General features: G+C 43.2%; 1 protein-coding gene across 1 annotated transcript in view; it reads right to left on the bottom strand.

The window, feature by feature from the left end:
* Window positions 1–20823, bottom strand: part of CCDC149 (coiled-coil domain containing 149) — a 98527-nt gene that overhangs the window by 55866 nt on the left and 21838 nt on the right. Inside the window, 2 exon segments of the mRNA XM_082653767.1 lie at window positions 7637–7675; window positions 9135–9296. Of these exon segments, the coding sequence (XP_082509893.1) occupies window positions 7637–7675; window positions 9135–9296 (201 nt within the window).

Here is a 20823-nt window from a genome sequence, read left to right as displayed (position 1 = left end):
AATCTGTCTTTTGTCAGTTAAATTTGCAGGCCTCCATGCACTGAACCTAAGAGGGTAGAGGAAAAGCTTTTCCTCTCCAACAGATAAAAATAAAATGAAAGAAAGTGATGAAAAGTTTAAGATTAACCTTCAAACCTTGCACTAGCCAGACACTGGGAAGGGCAGTAAAACGGGAAGGCCGTGTGTTTTCTCCTAAGTCCTTAAATAATTCAGCCCAGACACCAGGAGGGGAAAGGGGCAACATTCCAGTTACTATCCCTCAAGTCACCCTGAAATCTTTGTAATTTATTAGATATACACCACTTCAGTAATCTAGCCATGGAAAAGTCATTTTCCATCATAATGTAAAAATGATGTATACCGGAAAATCCTATAACTTCCTTCTCAACTTGCTGACATATTAAAACTCAATGCAAAAATGGGAGGGGAAAAAAATGAGAGAGACAGGTAAAACCTTGGCCTAGGCACTTCCTCAAGGAGAGTTTTTTGCTCGTTGTTTGTTTTGTTTTGTTTTGAAAAAAAAAAAAAAGAGTGTCAGAGAGAAAAGGAGACCAGATTTATAAAATGCTCCTCAACAACATGGTGTTGACCCCTGAATCCTTTAAACTCACACCTTCAATAGGGTAAAGTACTCGATTAAGCAAGAATATGTGAAAAAAAAATGTCTGATAAAACATGGAGTGTACTTGAGCAGTGTGATTGATAGCAAATTTAATTGCAATTTCTACCCCGCTGCTTTGGTCTACGGCGACTTCTGTGTTAATAGTAATAGAGTGAAACTTGCTTTGCTGAGCAAGCGCCCCCTATTCATAGCAACTGCCCAAGCGATGACCTCCGCTACAGTGACAGCTTTCTTATTTACAAGAAACAACCACGCAAGAACTCATTCCACACACAGTTTTTGGCTGTGCAAGGAGCCCTCGGCAGCCTACTCTCACCCCACAGTCTCCAAGCACACACTTGCCGATGCAGGCATTTCCAGGCCCACAGGCAAATGCTCTTCGGTAGGTTTAGAAGGTTGCTATTTAAATAAATGTTTGCTTAATCTTGGCCATTATGGCTCCGCATCTGCCACTTAGTGGCTCCCTTAATAGTTCCCGAGTTCTTTAGATGCACTGAGCCTAAATCCCTCCGTGTTTAAGTTGGGGGATGCTCTCACCTTCCTGACAAAAATCACTGCAAGGATCCGAAGGGCTTCTGAGCAGGAGGTGTGAATGCTCAGAATGAAATTACTGTTATTATGATTTGGGAGGACTCCCGCAGGCTGAACCCTGGATTTCTTCCCAGCTTCCCTGGTGTAACAGTGAAGTTGTACTGTTCGAAGTGGTATAAAAAGAAACATCCCAAAGCCCTTGAGATCTTTGAAGGAAGTTTTAGGTTCTGAGCATCAAACCGAGATGCATATACAAAGTTGCTCTGATTTGTGGTCACGGGGGACTAAAATAAGATTGACCAAGAAGACTTTTCTATTGAAGTAAAAGATTCCCTCCCATCCCACAAAGGGCCACTCTGTGCTCTGATTTCTCCAGGGTTGTCATCCTGGTGCATGTCACCATCTAAATAAGTCATCACTTTTTAAGGGAAGAAAGCCAAGGCTCCCTCCTGGACCGGGAGGAATACCTCCCATGGTACCTCGGCTTGAAATCAAAACAGGGAAAGACAGAGATGTGTTTGATTGTTTATTCAAGGAGGAGTTTGCATGGGGAAAAATGTGTTGCTGTGACCCCAAAGAATCCCAACTTATAAGAAGATTAACCCAGGATAATTTAAATTCCCCTTTATCTCCTTTGGAGGAATTGCTTGTTTTGCAAAAGAAAAATACTGAAAGGGTCGTTTGAGATCTTTTGGTGATCTCTCACTGCAGTGCAGAGAGGTGCTCTGTGCACAGTTCTGCCTGGAGTATCAAGAAGAAATTTTCATTTCAATATCCCACGAGAAGCTATTAGTGAAATCACTGTTGTCACGATTTCTTCACAGCTTCTTCAACGGATGATTTGCCATTGGAAATTGAGTTGTTTTAAAAAGGACTCTAAATTCTAAAAGAGAGCCTCGATCGACAACCGTATTTCTAGAACTACAACCATGAAAGTTCTGGCTGTCCTGTAAGGAGGAGACAAAAAATCAGGAAGACATTATGGCCAGACATTGGCTGCCACAGGAAAGAACACTGGCCTAATGGGTAAAGACTCCTAGCTCAGTTTCTGCTTCTCAACCCCTCCTAAGCAGAGGGCTTCAGATAAAGCACTTCACCTTTGAACTTCCAAAATGGGTGGATTAAATGTCAATTATGCTTCTTCCCCATTACAGCCTAAGAGTTAAATATGGAACAAAACCCTGAACTAAAACACTGAACTACAAGTGAGCAGATTTGGATTTTTTAGGCCTGCTCTATTAACCTGCTGTGTGACCTTGGACAAGTCACAGGAAAAATAAAAAACAGCCAACACCCACTGAGCGCTCACTAAGTAGAAGGCAATGGGCATTATAAGCATTATCACACCGATTCTTAATAAAAAATTTATGAATATATCTCATGCTTTTGTTCATTTTGGAGAGGAGGAAATTGAGTCTCAGAAAGGTAACACAGCTTGCCCCAGATCACCCAGCCAGCAAGTGGAAGTGTTATATTTGAATCACAAAATTGGATGCCAGAACCCAAGCTTTTATCTACTGCCATCCATGACGCTGCCTTGAGACTTTATGCAAGACCTAACTTGCAGTGTGGCCGCAGAAGACAGCTGGGAGATGACACACATACATAGATATATACGTGCATACACACATGCATACACAGTCTTGGAAAAGCACAAAGCACTGCCAAGCCTGAGGATGGGGTATTGTTTCTACTTATATTTGAGAAGAACCCTCAATACATTTACAGTCAGCTTGAGCTGCTACAACAAAACGCCATAGACGGGGTGGCTTACAAACAACAGAAATTTATTTCTCATAGTTCTAGAGGCTGCAAATCTGAGATCAGGGTGCCAGCACAGTTAGGTTCTGGGAAGGGCCCTCTTTCAGGTGCAGATTTCTTGTTTTGTCCTCACACAGCAGAGGGCAGAGCAGAGAAAGCAAGTTCTCTTGTGACTCTTATAAGGATACTGAACCCCCTCGTGAGGACTCCACCCTCATGACCTCATCTAATCCTAACTCCCTCCCAGAGGCCCCACCTCCTGATACCATCACATTGAGGACCAGAGTTTCAACATATGAATTTGGGGGGATGTAAACATTCAGTCCATAACAGAGTGATGATTGTAATCTCTCCTGAGTTGAGAAATGAACAGGGGAGGAGTCCATAGACATTCCTCCTTCAGGTCAAGAACAGGAAGCCACGGTTTCAAGGCTGATGGGCAACAAGATGCTCAATGTGGCATCTTTTCCTTTTCCGATATGTGGATCTTTTGACCCCCAGGTCCCACCTGTTACCCCAGCAGCTGGTTGTCGTTCCAGTGCCTTCCGCTTACACAAGGTACATCTGTTTTGCAGCTGGAGGGGTAAATACTTCACCTACTGTTTTGCCTTTGGGATAAACATGTGATATAAGACAGGAGACACCACGTCAGGGTGCAAGCTTCTACCCCTGTTCCTGCTGATGAAAAAGTTAAGAAGGTAACTGTGCCTCTCCTTTCCGGTACCGGATACATGGATGCCAAAGCTGTCTGCTTCAGGCTAAATGGAAAGTTTCATTGTAACCAGTGCCTGCAAATTCAATGGTGCATTTTCTTCCCCACACTGAGCTCATGAAGAGGACATCTTAACACTTCCCCTCACTCATCCAAAAACCAACCCCATGCTTTTATAAATAAACTAACTATATGTAAATAAAATTTGAAAACATATATTTTAAACAGGTAAGATTATTTTTCCAAATACTGGAACTATTTTCCTCCACTGCTAATCGAGATGTTTCTTCCATTACTAAGCCAGAATTCCCTCCCTGGCTTTGGGCTATATTTTTCTCTCCATTGCACTGCTTACCATTTAACATCCTATATATTTCAATCATTTTGTTGATTGTCTGCCCATAGCATCCCTACTAGAATTAAGGTGACTATATTATTTATCATCCAAACCAAGACACTTTGGAGAGTACAGGGAGCACTAATACAGATTATGCCAGGACAAGAGGTAAAAATGGCAATGATCCTGAGTAAATGGAAGGTCTGGTCGCCCGAGCTACAAGGCGAGTTCTAAGCATGAGCTCTGAGTGGACTGCACGACTTTGAACCCTGGCTCCACCAATTATTCATGTTATTTCCCTTGGGTAATTTACTTGACCATCATGGGCCTAAATTTCCTCATTTGTCTGATGGCAATCATAATAATAACCGCTGACTCCCATGGTTGTGGGGGAATCAAATGGGATCATCCTCATTGCAATGCTGGGCACAGGTTCTGACAGACTGCAAGAGTGAGCACTCAGAAACACTGGCTGCCGTCGTTATTACCTATCATTCCAAGACTCTCTCAAGAAGGCATGTACGGCAGATGGTTAACACATGGTCTACCCAGCACCCCGTCAACATGACAACAGTAGAAGCAGCCTTGTATCTACAGGATGCCTGGCCATGCCCAGCTGACTCGAATGGACCCCTGGCCTGAGCCTGGCCTAGGCGAGCTCTCCCCTGGGATTCAGGGAGCAGCTTTTTCCTACAGGTCAAAGACGTGGGGTCTGTAGCCCTCATGTGACCAGCAGCCACGTTTCCTATTCTACAGAGAAAGCAGGTCCAGAAAAAGAAATGACAGCTGACACAGAGAATGCTGAGGGCAGAGGAGACAGCTGGGGGCACCTGAGTCCAGGTGGTAGCTGGTCCTGAGGCCTGGCTGCATTTCTGCTTACCCAACCCTTTTGAGGTCCTATGAGCCAGGAACTTCTTCTTTGGCCCAAGCTATTTCAAGCTGCCAAGGGTAGCCAAAAGGGTCCTGACAACAGCACGTTAATATATGATTGATTAAAAAAGAAACAGATGATAAGGAAGAGAAGATGATAAATATTTATTGACGCTCACCCGGTGCCAGGCACTGTGCTAAGGACTCTACTTGCGTACGTTATCTCATTTGTTGCGCACAGCCACCCTATGTGGTGGGTACCGTATTTATTCCCACTTTGTAGATGTGAAAGCTGAGTCTCAGACACCCAAAGGAATCTTCCCAAGGCTACACAATTAGTTTGGCGGGTGTCATTGCTGGCTCCCTAAGCCCTTCTATCCCAGGTGATTAATCTAAGCCAATTAATGTATAGTACCCTCCCAGTGCATGTTAGTAGACCAGGAATGGGAGTATGTCCTACAATGGCCCAATGAAACTGGAGGGAAGGACTCACATTCCATGGCTGGGTTTCCTGCCTTTCCTGCTCCGAGGAAAGCTGATGTTAAGTTCAAGAGGAAGCTAACGTTAAAATCGGCATAACGGTAGAGTGGTCAGATAAAATATAGGATGCCCAGCTCAATGTGAATTTCAGATAAATAATCAATAATGTTTTAGCATAAGTATGTCGCGAATATTGCATGGTACATACTCTTATACTAAAAAAGTATTCATTGTCTATCTGAAATTCAGATTCACCTGGGTATCCTGTATTTTTCTTTGCTAAGTGTGGTAGAGAGGAGAGAATGAGTACATGATGACAGTACAGCATCTGAGACCTCCACTACCTCTCAACTTGTGGTTATGCAAGGGCATCGATTCCTTTATTGATTCAGCAGTTTAGAATTTCTGTCACTTGCACCCCAGCCCGTCCTATGTCATCCACCCCAGGCAGGAAGAATGCAGAGCAAGCTTACACCACCACACTAAATCCTAAAGGGACAGAAACCAAATGCCATATTAAAAGCTACAAAGCCAGCGCTTAGGACATCGAACTTGTTTTGTTTGTTTGTTTTTTAGAGCTGTAAGAATGCAGCTTGACAGACTTACTGGAATTCATCAGATTCTCTTCAGTCAATGTAAATTTTTTATTATAAAGTCACGGAACGTGAATCCACTTACACTGTAAAACTCCTTCATGAATACTAACAAACTCTAAAATCGCAGCAAAGATGACGGTTCGTAGCCACCAAAAACACAGAAACAAAAACATTAGCAATTCCACATTAAGGATCCCAATTTTTAAACATTTATGCTAACTTTCCGTGTCATTTTGTTTAGGGAAAAAAAAAACAAAACATCAATTAGCTCCATAGAAAATTTTGACTTTAAATCAAACCTGGAGCATTACAAAATAATCAAATAAAATAGGAAAGGAGTGCGGGAGTGAGCAGAACTGAATGACTGAAAGGATAGCCATAGGACTGAGTTGTTATTTAAGGGTGAACGTCGTGTGTGTGTGTGTGTGTGTGTGTGTGTGCGCGCGCGTGTGTGTGTGCGCGTGTGTGTGTGCGTGCGCGCGCATATGTGTGCATGCGCGTCTACTGTTTATTCAGCATCAAAAATCACAAGGTAATGAATCCAAGGAGTTTATATGCTGTGCCAGGTATATGATCGATGAACAAAAATAGGATGTTGTCTTAGCCTTTACAGCTATGAAGACAGCAAACAATTCCTGCGTCCTTATTTTCATCCTCCAGTTTTGAAGTCCTGTTCTGATGCAGAGCATTTCCCATAACATGGTACACACAGCACTAACATCACCATCATCCAGGCTCCCCTCAAGCCCATAAAAGCCTGTAAGTCAGGGTATGTCAGTACAGAACAATTGTAAAGTTGAGGAAAGTGTTAAAACGCAGTATATCTATATATATGCATGCAACCGGATTAAAAAATTTGATGTACGATATTCCTGGACATAATGCTATGAAAGTATTAACTGTCCCTATATTGATCTATACATTTAACAAAACCCCAATCAAAATACCAATAGGGATGGGTTTGGGGGGGGGAATCAGAGGAGGACTTGATAAAATATTTGTCAGTTATATCTAAAAAAAGAAACAAGAAACATCTGAAAAGAAAGAGCAAAGGGAAGGAGAATAGCCCAAACAGGTATTATTACAAGTATTATAAACAAAAAATAGAATAATGTGGTACAAACAGGACAATACAGGAAGCTCAATGGAACAGAACAGAAAGTCCAGAAAGACACACAGACACACACACACAGATACACAGACACACAGACACACAGACACACACACACACACGGATTTGTCCATTGCTAAAAGTGGGCCTCCAAAATCCGTGGGGACAGTGGATACTCAATAAACGATGTTGGTTACCATTTAGGAGAAAAGAACATAAATGGCTTATGAGTTTTAGTGAGATGGCTTTTAAAAGTCTGAAGCGGCAGGAGCTGAATAGCAGAACGGCATCCATCCGCAGAACAGTAAGCTAAAGTCCTCTAGCAGTGTGCTCTCAACTTGTGGTTTTCTAAAAGGAGTCCCAACAAGAAAGGGAGCACAGTCAACTGGTGTGCCCTCTTCCACTCCGTTAGACTTCACTGCGTTTCCTTCGCCCAGTCCTTAGGCCCTCTCTGTAGGCAGTATTTCTCTAGCACCCACTCCCCCCAGTAATACAGAATGATTCTGGGAAGTTAGAAGATTTCTCTATACATTTTGGGATTCCCTAATCCCCCAGTTGTTGAAAGGCATCAATACGAACATTCTGAGAGTTGTCAAAGATCAGGAATAAGTCTTACCTGTTTCCTCTTTTCAGGGGGAAGTGATGGATCTCCATCCTACAAAGAAACCAGTGTTACATTTTATTTTTTAAAAATTAGATGCGTGTAGATTCAAGAAATTGAACCGAACTATGAGCTAAATTCAGACCCTCCCCTCTCCCGCCCCCTGCAACCAACAATGTGCTGAACCAAACTCAAATATACTTTAAAAATTTTAAACTATAAACTGAACCAGAGTCATTTTGGGAAAACCTCTAAGGAATCACTTCCAATTAGGACCAATCTGTATATTTTCTAAACCTGTGTGAGCCAAATAAATAAACTGGATTGATCAAAATTACTTTTGAGCAGAGCCTAAACAGAAATAGTATTTCATTTGGTTTGAGTTGAGCTCCTCTTTTAAACAGATCCAGAGGAACAGTAATGGACACATACTTGAGTTTTCTCTGTGGGCAGAACAATTTGGGGGGTGGGGATAGGATATGCTCAAAATAAAAGAAAATTAACTGAGAACTTCTAGTCCTATCAGACTTTTTGTCTTAAAAGGATTCAATTCCTCTCCCTCGTGTGCCATCTGGGAATACATAAATATGTCAGGTGAACGATAAATGCTCAGGAAATAGCACTTCTCTATCTGATGCCGTCCACATACAAGTCAACATTATTTTAACCTCAGGAATCTTTCTACTGTACTTCTGTGTTCCAGGACAGTTCAATGACCCCAGCACAGACGGTTAAACGTAAGCAATAGTGTCAGCACTTAAAAAAAGAGATGGCATCCGTGAGAAAGAACTAAGTGAGAATGCAAAATAGCGCTATGCAGTTGGTATCCTCCATTTCAGTAACATTTGCATCCTGAAAAATCCTGCCATATGAAAACTAGAGAAAATCTAATTGCCCAGGAAAGGGAAAGGTTTAAAAATTATGGAAATATTACTATGCACTGTTTTAAAAAGTGAGTTAAATCTGTATATATGGCCTAGAGAGATGTCCAAAATAAAGTGCTGAGCGAAAAGAGCAAGTTTTAGAACAACATTTATATAAAGCTGTCCAATAGAACTCTCTGCAATGAGGGACATGTCCTACAGCTAACTGTCCAATATAGCAGCCACCATGGAAATGTTCTATATCAACACAGTCCCATACGGTAGCCACCAGCCCCCCATGGCGATTGAGGGCATGAGATGTGATAAGTGAGACCGTGTTCAATTTTATTTAATTCTAATTAATTCAAAATGAAATTTAAATAACCACATGCAGCTAGTGGCTTCTGTATTAGTGCAGATTTATAACACAAATCCTCTTTAAAAAAAAAAAAACACCTCCATACAGTTTTAAGTAAATAGGCACACACAGACACATTCAGATATGCGTGTAAGATCACGGGCGCCGGAGCAATTATCCGGAAGCATGTACTTATCAACTAGCAAGTGGGACTGGATCGTGGAATAAGTAGGGTGAAGACTTTCAAGTCTTAATTTTTCCACTTTGGAACTCTTCGTGACGTAATACGTACAATCAGCTCACGGTGCTTCTTCTTTAGGGACTGGTGGCGCTCTCGAAGCTGATTGGCCATGAGTTTGTACTGGTCCCTTTCCTGCTGGCATGTGTCCAGCTCCTTGGAAAGGATCAGCAGGGCTTCCTTCTTACTCTCCAGCTTTCTTTTACACACCAGGTACTGCAGAACAAACACAGGCAGGCGACTGCTCAGAACCGTCAACAGGCCTCCCTCCTCTCACCTGCGCTGGGGTTCACACACCCTGCAGAGTCGGTTTTGTTGCCTTTTTTGTTTTAAGAGATTGTATACCCAGAATCATTTGTCAGTCAATGACATGTGAGCCTAAAGGCTGCTACTGCACCCGACATAGTCCCCTCATGACAGAACCAAAACCTTGGACATTCATGAACTTTGGCCAACTGAGACCGGAAAAATAATTGATAAATAAGTTAAAAAGCAGAATCCTTTTTGACAATTACACAGATAGCTAAATAAATGGATAGTTGGACCCAAAATTTTATTTAAAAAAAAAGGATTTAGATATCCAGGTAAGATGATGTAAAGTTCTATTAAAATTTTACCAAATGATATAACACGGAAAGATTTAATAAAAATTGTATATACTACTAAGAATTATCTCTTGGGAGCAAAATTATTTGCATTTTTTTAATCCTTTATACTTTTCTGTGTTTTCTAAATGTTATAGAACACACCTATATGGCTTCTATAATAAAAAAAAGTACCAAAAATGTAATGAAAGATAATTTAATTGAACCATAAATTACTGCAATAGATTGTACCTGCCCATGCAACCCAGCAGACATTTTCTCACCTGAGAATTTTGGTTCAATAAATTCGGTCAGAGGTGTGCACCTTCTCCTATGATTCCAATACAGACACCCACCACCCAGAGACCAAGTTTATGAGCTAAGTATTTTAGTCACACTTTGAATTATCCCCCCAAAGTTGGGTGTATCTTGCTGGAATTCTTCCTCAGAGTTGTGGGATATCTTCGTTCCTCCATCTCCCCACTCCCCACACTGCGACCGACCCTCACCTGACAATCACCCACCACCCGGACCAGTGTGAGCCCGACTGGGATTCTGTCCTTTTATTGGATCTATAGTACCATCTGGTGTTATTCGCATATGTGAAATGTGGAACTTAAATACCTTTTGAATTTGCCCCGTAAAAGACCAAATTCAGAGCATTCACGAAAACAATTTATAGTTTCATTATACACTCTGACACGAGCACTTTGTCATTACGGATACTCACACAAAGCAGAGACAGGATCAGTACTCCCATACCATTTGAGTCAACGCTCTTTCATGGACAAAAAGCATTACTCATATATAGTGCTTGCTTGGAACTGACTTTGTTAAGTTCAATTTCAAATAAATGAAAGGGGAAAAAGAGAGTTTTGTGCATTAGCACATTTTTTTTTCCTTAAAAAAAAAAAAAAGTAATTGCTTAGCTTCAAAAACAAAGGGGAAAGAAAAGCCATTCTGAGACGGATTTGAGTTCTAAGAGAGGACACTTCCACCTTGGATGAATCTTATTCCTGGCAGTAATGAGGCTGGAATCCTGCCTTAAAACATCCTGGATTTTAACACTTTGACATCGTCTTCGTGGAGGCAAACGGTTCTGTTGCCACAGCGATTTCTCAAGAGTAAAATCCCCAACGAGTAACTATCAGAGGAGAGTAGCCCAAAAACCTGAACTGCAATGTCCTAAGGGAGGTATTGAGATTTCACAGGAAAAAATACCATTTACACACAGTTTAACAGAGCTGCCCTTGTGCCTTCAGTTCTCTGCCTGTGATCAGCGGCCTCGGTTGGCAGTGCTATTGGCATTGGTGGCACAAAAACAGTCACCTTTGTCCCTTCAATGTATCAGATCCAAATCGAAGGCCTCAAAAATATTCCGTGTCTTCCAACTTTGGGGAAGAAAATCGCAATAGTGTGGAGGCATTGTACAGGACAGCAGGCAAGATTAGAATCACATCCAGTCTACTGAAGGGGACCAGGGAAGGGTCACCACTTATGGGCAAAGTAGAATTCAGGTTCCCTGACCTTGAACTGCAATCTCTTACGGTCCAAGAGAGAAGCCGTTTCTCTCCCAAGGCATGGTCCAAACAGGGCCTTGGAAGCTGCTTAAAGGGCAGTAATAGGCCTCCATTCCCTCTGGGTCTAAGACACCTGGCAGACGAACAGGCACAGAGTCCTCTGCTAAGACCCAGTGACCTGGGGTTTGAGGAGTAGCATCACTGCTCTTCGGGTCTCCTTAGGGCATGAAAACAGGACAATTATAAGCTCCATCAAAGGGTAAGAAACTGATTCTGTATAGAAGATGAAGCCACACCAAGAAAAGGGCGGGCTTTAGAAAGCCACTGCTGGACTGTTCTTTCTTTTGCTTAGTGTGGTCTAGAACAGCGAATTTCAAAAATGTTATTCTGCGTCATTTATTTTGATCAGCAGAACAAACCTTAGACTGAAGCCTCATTTATAAACAGCTCAAAGGGGCGCTGCTCTGGCTGAAGATGGGACACCTCCCCTGTAGTCCTGCCGCCCTCGCGTGGCAGCATCCACAAGGAGCCCTGCTCTACATCACCCTGGGATGCTGGTGAAAATGCAGATTCCTGGGTCCCAGCTCAGACTACTCACCCTCAGCTCACCCCCATACTGCCTGAATCATGAATCTCTGGTGGCTGGCTCAGAAATCTGCGGTTAGCACATGGCACAGGTGATTCTTACTCCATCCATACTTCGAAAACCCAAGCCCTGGAGGCCTCCAGCTTCATGGTGTCTCAAAAGTTAGAAACAATTAAAATAGTCTGGAGGGACTGATAGGCCAGTGGCAGCTCAGGAGCTCAGGGCAAGGCTCCGTCTCAGAGCCATTCCAGGGTTGTCGGAGCACAGAGGGGTCTGAACAAGTACAGCACAGACTACATTTTACCATCTGGCCAAAGAGTCTAAACATGCAGAGTCTCATTAAAATATCAATAGAAACTCTGGGATGTGTATGGGGGGGGGGGGCAGTGGGAGTGTTAGCAGAGAATGGGATGGAATTTCTTGTTATTATTCTAAAATGGTGACAGTTTAGTCCCTGTGGTGGCAACTGCGAAATTGTCCCATTTTCTATCCCTCCAACTGGAAACAAACAAGCAAAAGCCTGGAAAGAGAGAAAAAGGTGTTGAAGATCCTTTTCCGTTGGCAGCTCTGGACAACCAGCAAATGCATGGACTCGGCCTCTGCCTTAGAAGGGACCGGAAATAGAAGAGAAAGCGAGACAAGCCAAGTCACTGCGCTTGGGACGTGTCCGCTTCTAAAGGAGGATGAATAAGCATAGACGATGGAGGGGGTGCACAGCAGAAAATCACCAGGCAGAGTCCGGAGGCCTCTGTCCAGATATAAGTCTACCAAGGGGCTAATCATGAACCGTTGGGACCCTGGGAAAGCCACAGAACGCAAGGAACAAAACAAAGTCACACTGCCTGGGCCTCAGTTTCCACACTTGGAAAATGAATGGGGTTCCCAGAGTGCCCTCCAACCTGAGGAACCCATGATTTTAACATCCCATCCAATATCACTGGGATGCTGGGGAGAACACTGCGGGGAGGGGCTCCAGGCCAGGAGGTATGACTCACTTCAAGCACCTAGAAGTTGCTTCCTCTGCCTTGTCTAGGGCAGAGCCAGCTCAATGATTTCCAAATATCACCTGCAGCAGTGGCAGTTCCAGAATCTCCAGACAGCTGCGGCTTCAGGGCAGCCACCTGGTTGGAAAGGGTGCTGGGGCTGAAGCTGTGTTTGCAATAACAATTTACAATAGCGTGAGAAAAGGCTAAATGTCTGAGGGGTCAACATTAGTGCCCCTCTCCAGTATTTCTAGTTCTCCTTTCCTTGCAGGTGCTCGGAAGGACTATTCTTCCCCATTGCTTTGGAGTAAGGCAGAGCCATGTATCTTGCTTTATCCAATAGAGAGGGACTGGAAGGAACATGAGTCACTTCCAGGGTAGAAGCTCTCAAGAGTCAAGGTATGAACTACCAGCAGAACCTGGATCATGGAACCGGCACAGCAGACAACTGCCCTGAAGAGTCATTTGGGTCCACAGAGAAATTTGTGTGATCCAGAAATAAACTTTTGTACTTTTAAGGTACAAAGATTTTGGGGGTGTTTGTTATCAGAGCATAACTTAGCCCATCCTGACTAACACAGTCCCTAGCAAAGTGTAAGGGTAGGAAGGCTGATAGAGATCATAGCTGCCCCTGCTCTGTGCTTCTATTGAGTTACCACAATGATGAAGAGGAATAACATTAGCACTATTATTATTACTATTAATAAAAAAAATGAAAGTTGTACGGCAAATGCTTTCCATGTATAATCTCCTTAATCCTCACAAAACCATAATGGGGTTACTGTGTTATTATCATGTACATTTTCTAAATGAGAAGGTGAGACTGAAAGAGTTTACGTAATATGCCAAGGGTTTGGCAGAGCTAGAATTCGAGCCCAGGTTTTTGTACAGCCAAGCCTGTGGAACCCCAATTCCTGACCAACCAAGCACTCAGTGAAAAGACAACCAGAGTATTCATGGAATTGGTTACTACATCTAGTTGGTATTTTCAGCATAGGGAAGCTAAGAAAAGGGAATTTTAAATTTGACTACTTTTTATACCTAGAATCTCTTGACCCACCCCCTTCCAAAACTAGATGCAAGGCCTGAAGAAAGAAGGAAAAAATAAACAAAGAATCCACGAGCATCTCTCCCCTCTGCTCCTCCTGAGGGAGCCAAGTAGAGGCAACAAGGTTTCCATCCACTTAAATGACATGGGATAAAACTAGAGGCTGTTTTCTCAAAAGTGGCTTGGTCCTAACAATTTTCTATAAGCTGTAGTTGCTCTCAATCATTCATTCAACAAATATTTCCTGGGTGCCTTCTATGTGTTAGGCACTGAGCCAAGCATTTGGTCTCCTAAAGGGATAAATGGTCCTGGGGATTTTGAAATGGAAAAACATGATACTTGGATAACAAAATATAACTTCCACAATTCCCTATGGGTTTTTCTGAAACCCCCAAAGTTTTGAAAACTGAAAATGTGTTCGCATCCCGTAAGTGACCTCAGCCTATGTGAGGGTTTTTACTGTATTTATGCCACTGATTGTGAATATTCATACATTTGCTGAAGACAAATCAATGTGTTTGATTTCCAGTTGCTGCCCAGAACTCTACTGGGGTTGATACACGATATACAGTACACTTATTACATTTCCTTTCAGACACCAAAACTCCTGCCTCTAAAACATATCTGGGGCCCAAGGATTTCAGATATGGAACCTGCCTATCATTTGAAAGTCACCCTTGCAAATCTCTGTATAGTCTCAAAGACATACTGGTGACTAAAATCAAATCTTTCTCAAGCAGCAATTGTCCAAAACCTAAGAATTTATTAGATTTTGACTTCCTCATGTAGGCCAGGAAAAACCAAAAGTGTGTTATATGCAGTAAATGTTCAAGCTGCCACAGTGCTTACGTGCCTATTCCCATCACCTCACAATGCCTTTATTCTTGAGAATTAGCATGAATGCTGGAGTGGAAAAGAAACCTCCCGGATAACCCAAGTGACTTGCCCAATTGCAAAGAACAAGGTTCCCAGCTGCCAGCATCTTCCATGATAGTGTCTTCCAAATTGTGGGTCACGATACATTAGTCTGGGTGGTGAAATCAATTCAGTTGCAACCCTCATTTTCTTTAAAAACTAAAGAACAGAAAATAGCGTGAATCCCATGCAGTAAAGGTAAGCATTGCTTCCTGAAACTTTTCTTTTTGCATACGTGTATACAAATAAACATACATATATGTATGTTTTCACACATTTATGGTGGACTGCCATTTTAAAAGTTTGGAAATGACTCTTCTATAATAAGCCACTTTGCACATTTATTCATTCATTCATTCAACCAATAGTTAGTAAAAGGCACCACGAGAGGCAAGAGGGGGGCTGGGGGGTAGGTATTGGGCAGGAAAGAAAAGCTACACAGAGGAGATGATGCTTGAAATGAGTTTGGAGAGATGAGTAGGTATAAAAGGCACCCGAATAAAAGCCATTATGTAATAGAAATAATTAACCAGTTCTTTGGGATTGAAGCACAATTCTGATTAATTAATACCTGCTCTGCCCACCTTACTGAGATTACCATGAGCTGGAAATCCAACGTACTATGCTAAAATCTGGCTTTGGAAATGTTCTCAAAATTAAAGGCATTATTTTTACAGCAGTTAAAACTTACAAAACATTTTCCCAAAGACTCTCTCGTTCGATGGCCAACACTATATGACAAGTGTGACAAAAACTGCTTTTCCCATTTTACAGACAAGATAGCTGAGATTGTCTTTCCCAGAGTCAAAAAGCTAACAACTGTCAGCTCAAACTAGGGCTCTTAACTACAAATTCCAGGCTGTTTTTAGTATTCTATATTGGTACCAATTAAATTATTAGCAATTCCACAGATTACCTCTCTTGGGTCAAACTATATTTTTAACAAGACACTCTAGGAGATAATTGTGTAACTGAAAGCAATGCATTTTAATTCATAGTATTTTGAGACCCTGTTTGGAAGACAGGCAGCCCTCCTGGGGCCTTTTCAATCATATTCCATGGGGAGCAGCTGAGGAGATACAGGCCACCTAGAGTCCTGCTCAGTGGTCAGCCAACTCCATGTCCCAAGTGCTCTGGCCAGCCGAGTGTCGGCTGATGGGCAGTTCACCACACTGGGGTCTTCATCAGCTGAATCACGGGCATGAGACACTTTATTTTTCAAAGAGCACTTGAACCCATAATTGTCTAAGTTGTGACTCAGGCCCTAGCCCTCTTGGCTAACTCGAATTCTACCCCTGCCCAGCCCTGCAACAATGTGATCTCATACGGTCCAATGACTTACACTCTCATCTCTGTGCTGATTTCACCCAAACTGATATCACAGCTCAGACCTCTCATCTGTACCTCTTGCTCTGCTATGAATGTGTAACTCTATCTGAACATCTCAGAGGCATCTTAAACTGAACCCTTGATATTCCCTCGGACCTGCCCCGCCCCGAAACTTCCCTCTTGGTAAATAAGTGGTACACACCATATTTGGTTTTCCATGAAAACCTTGGAAGCATCCTTGCCTCTTCTCTTTCTTTGCCAGCCCTCATTTAATTCATCAGCAAATCCTATGGGCACTACCTTCATAAGACATATTGAATTCGAATACTTCTCACCCACTTCTACCACTGTCACCCTCCTTCAAGCCACCATTATCTCCTGACTGGACTGTGGCCTTAGCCTCCTATTTCTACCTCCTGCTTCTACCCACCTACAGTCTATTTTCCAAGTAGTGACGAGAAAGATGCTTTTCAAATGATGGCAACATGTGGTAGCTCAAAATCCCCCATGGCCTCCCACCACTTTTAAAGCAAAATCCAAAGTCCTTCCACTCTCCCTTGCTCACTGCTCTCCACCCTCACTAGCCTCCTTGCTAGCTTTGACCACATCAAGCCAATTCCAACCTCAGGACCTTTGCACTTCCCTCTGCTTAGGTTGTGTGGCTTCCTCCCTGGATTCGTTCAAATCTCTGTTGTAATGTCTCCTTCTCAGGAAGCTCTGCCACCACGCAGACTCTCAATCCCCTTATACTGTGTTACCTTCCTTCACAGCACTTATTACTTGACCTTGAGTTACACATAACTAATTATTGATTTACTTTCAACATGTCCCACTCCATGGCAGCAAGAATTGTGCTGTTTCATCCCAGATCCCCAGTGCTGAAAACAGCACATAGTGCATAGCTGGTGAATGACAAAATTCAATCTTACTACATCTTCAACATACCTGTGACACACGTGGTATGGTACCCATTTTACAGATTCTCAAACTCACAGCTAGTGAAGACCTCAGGAATGATCTAAGTCAGGCCCCTCATTCTACAGATGAGGAAACTGGGACTCAGAATGGTGAACTGACTTATCCAAGGCTGGCTAGTAGGCCCCAGAGTTAAAACCTAAACTGAGGACTCTTCTCATTCCAAGTTCAGCACAATTTTCACATTACCAAGTTGAGGTACACATTCCTGGCTGGGGAGACATAATGTCTATAAACTTACAAGGGTACCTGGTACTTTTTTATAGTCATAATAATTATTACAATAAAATAGATAATAATAGATGATAGTAAGGGGCCAAATGATCATTCATGAATACTTACTAACTATAGTATGTTAAGTTCTATAAAGAGATGAAAACAAAGCTCCCAGAACACAGAGAAAAGGAGTTTAGCGTAATGGTTGGGAGCATGGCAGAAAGAGCTGGAATGCCTGAGTTCAAATCTTGGCTTTGCCACTCACTAGCTATCAATTACTTAGCCTCTCCATGCCTCAGTTTCCCCATTTATTAAATGCGTATAATTATAGTATCTTCACAGGGCAGATGTGAGAATTAAAAGAATTTGCATATGTAAAACATTTAAAATAGTAAGTGCTGTATCCACATTCATTGTTATTACTACTATTTCTATCACGAGGCAAGTGATCATAGCTTGGCAAAGAAGGTACTCAAAGAGTTGGAGCAAGATGTGAACATTTGAAATGGATTCCAAAGAATAGGTAGAAGGATGTGTTTTGTTTGGGGATAGACGGAGTTGTGACAGGTAGTGGTGATGAGAAAACAATACTGCTGGCAGGGAAAGAGCCACAGCAAAGCACAAAGGTGAGAAGTAGGAAGACATATTGTCAGAACAGCAAGCAACGAGCAACGCGCTGGGCTGGCTTCGGTGGAGGGGTGGGAATAAAAGCTGTGTGAGATAAAGCTAGAAGGAGAGATAGATGGTGGCTGGGTCAGAAAGTGTTGCTGAGCAGTACAGATTTTATTCTGTCAGCAAGCAGGAGCCCCGAGGGTTTCTGAAGAAGGGAGTGACACTAAGAATCCTTTTAGGAAGACAGTTTCATCCTGACATCATGTGGTGGAAATTATCTTGGACTATACAGCTTGGGTAGAATTGGTTGCCAAGCTCACAAGGGGAGGGAAAGGATTTGAGGTTCAGGGTCCCCCGTGTAGACACAACTCTGGATCCTGCGTTTTGATCCAAACTCTCGGGCCTACAAAGAACGCACCGGCTTTGCTGTTTCTTAATGCGGGGCCTGCTATCACCTTGTCTAATGCAATATGGACAGGCAGGGTGCTACCCGGGCAACCAGATGCACTCATGGGTTTAGCCTCAGCCTCAGCAGCTGGCATCAGAATCACATCAGTGGGCGAGTGGGTGCCCAACCACACTCCAAAGGGCTCAGCTGAACAGGCAAATGCAGCACTTTGTGGTCACTCGGGTGGGACCAAGGGATACACACTGGGTTCTCCTTAGGTCTCCATTTTTGCTCTACAGTTAAGGTGTAATTCAGCTTGTCAAGTTCATGTGTAGTGTACAGACCAGGGATACTTGCACTCTTCTCTCCCCTGGAAAAGGAGGGTTTGTTTTCAGGAGAGGGGAGGGAGAAAACAAATTAGTATCTTTTTGAATGTCTTCTATGTGCTAGACACTGTTAGGAGTAATAATAATGAGAAGACGACCTTTATTTGATGATAAGAGTAAGTGGGGCAGCCGCTATTTAGTGAACATTACTATTTTCCAAATTGTGCCAGACGCTCTATTTGAAACATCCTATTTAACCCTGTGAAATGGGTTGTTTGATTAGCCCCATTTTGAGCTGAGGACACTGAGGCTCTCAAAGAGGTCAATTTATCCTTCATCACAAAGGTAATCAGTAGCCGAGCAGACCGTTCTCTGCATGTATCTGTTAGGATCCTTCGGTTGTAGGCAACAGTAACTCACACTGTCTCATGGGAACATGTTGGAAGGATACTGGAACTCACAGAATTGGCAGGAAGACAGAGAAGTAGACCTAGAAACAGGTGGGCACTGAGGTGATTCTGGAGGCAGGACCAGGAACCACCAGGTCTCAGTGCAAGAAAGCTTGGGTTAGAGGCTACTGAATGGGGTAGAGATGAACTCCGTTATGTTTCAGATTCCTTGTCTCTCTGCTCAAGTGTTTCTCCAACTGGCCTAATGCTGATCACGTGCCATCCTGTGCCTGGGGGACAGGACACCCAGACTGTATCCCTCCAACCTGTCCCTCCAGATTATACCCAGTGGTAATGCCATCCAAACTGGGGTGCTGTTGAGAAAGACAAATGAATGCCGGGAAGTGAGAAAACAGCAAATGTTCACCACGATAACCTAGTGTTGGGCTGCTCCCCGCAGGCCCATAAGACCAAAGAAAGAACCCGGAGTCAGCAACAGAGACATCAGTGGTTTAATGGATGCAGGAGCTCACACATCTGAAGCAAGGTCCTGGAGCGACACCCTGTGCGCAGCAGCTGGCAGGCAGGACTTGGCGGCAGGCTTCGCTCCGAGGGGGAAGGGGGAGATTGCCAGTTACAGGGGGAACTGATGTCAGGTTGGCTCAACGGTTACCAGGGAAACCAGCAGAGGAGCACATCCCTCACCACTCCTTTGATAAGAACAATCACTGGCTGGGACCTGGGGCAAGTGTGTAGGAAGGTCAGTCCTACGAGGAGGGTGTAGGTGAAGCAGGCACTGGCTGGGCAGGGGATGCACAGGGAGCAAGAGAACAGCCATCTTGAGTGGCCTGACCATACACCTAGGTAGATCCATCCTATTGAGCTTATTTCTCAACCTTGCTAAGGCTCCCCTTCCAGTGCTTCATGAATAAAGGGTGGAAAAGAAATGGTGGGCATTTAGGGAAGTCCTTGGTGGCTCAGTGGTTAGGACTCGGCACTCTGACTGCCGAGGGCCCGGGTTCAATTCCTGGTCAGGGAACTAAGATCCTACAAGCCTCGTGGGGAGCAAAAAAAAAAAAAAAAAAAAAAAAAAATGGTGAGCATTTAATAGCAAGTTTTAGTTGAACTAACCTCTGAGCCTCTACTCATCATACACAGAAACACAGATACAGTGGTGAAGTTTACATGGCTCCAGTGGGGTATATACACCTACCAATTGGAGAAAGGAAAATAAAGAAGACACCACCGAGTACAATGGGTAATCAGTGAAACGTGAATGGAATAAACTTGGTAAAATAATGCCCAGTTTTTGGCATGTATACTAGATATCATGAAATGTTTTCATTATCCTCTCAAAAACAGATCTCTTTTGAATTGCATTTCAATTATATTTTTAAAGCAGAGCTTATCACTCATTTGTCGATGTTAACTCATGCCCACGTGCAGACACCTGAAGGTAGCCTTGTGCTTCTCAAGAACCCAAACCCACTGTTTTCACCACTGAGTGGCTTTTATCTACCCATTTACTGTTATCTGCAATAAAGCAAGTCATAATTGCTACAAGGAAGATCATAATAATTACAGGACTATCTGACATACTACATTACTATTTGGATGGCTTTACAACCAGATAACGGCTGAGAGAGATGAAGGTAGCTTGGGCGTCAGGGAGGGGACCTCTCCGCCAAGTGACCCTCTCTGTCAAACAATGACTCGTGGGCCTTGGCGGCTTTTACTGATGAGATCAGGCTAGCTCTCATTAACTGCTGCAAGAACATGGCTTGCTAATCCAGAAAGCCTTCTCAGCGTGACGATAAACACATGTGGCTGAAGGGTTCATGTTCAGGAATAACTTAGAAACTTCTCAACAGC

The sequence above is a fragment of the Grampus griseus genome (genome assembly GCF_964374135.1).
Source record: "Grampus griseus genome assembly, chromosome: 4".
Taxonomy (NCBI): Eukaryota; Metazoa; Chordata; class Mammalia; order Artiodactyla; family Delphinidae; genus Grampus; species Grampus griseus.
This window is presented reverse-complemented; position numbering and strand designations above follow the sequence as displayed.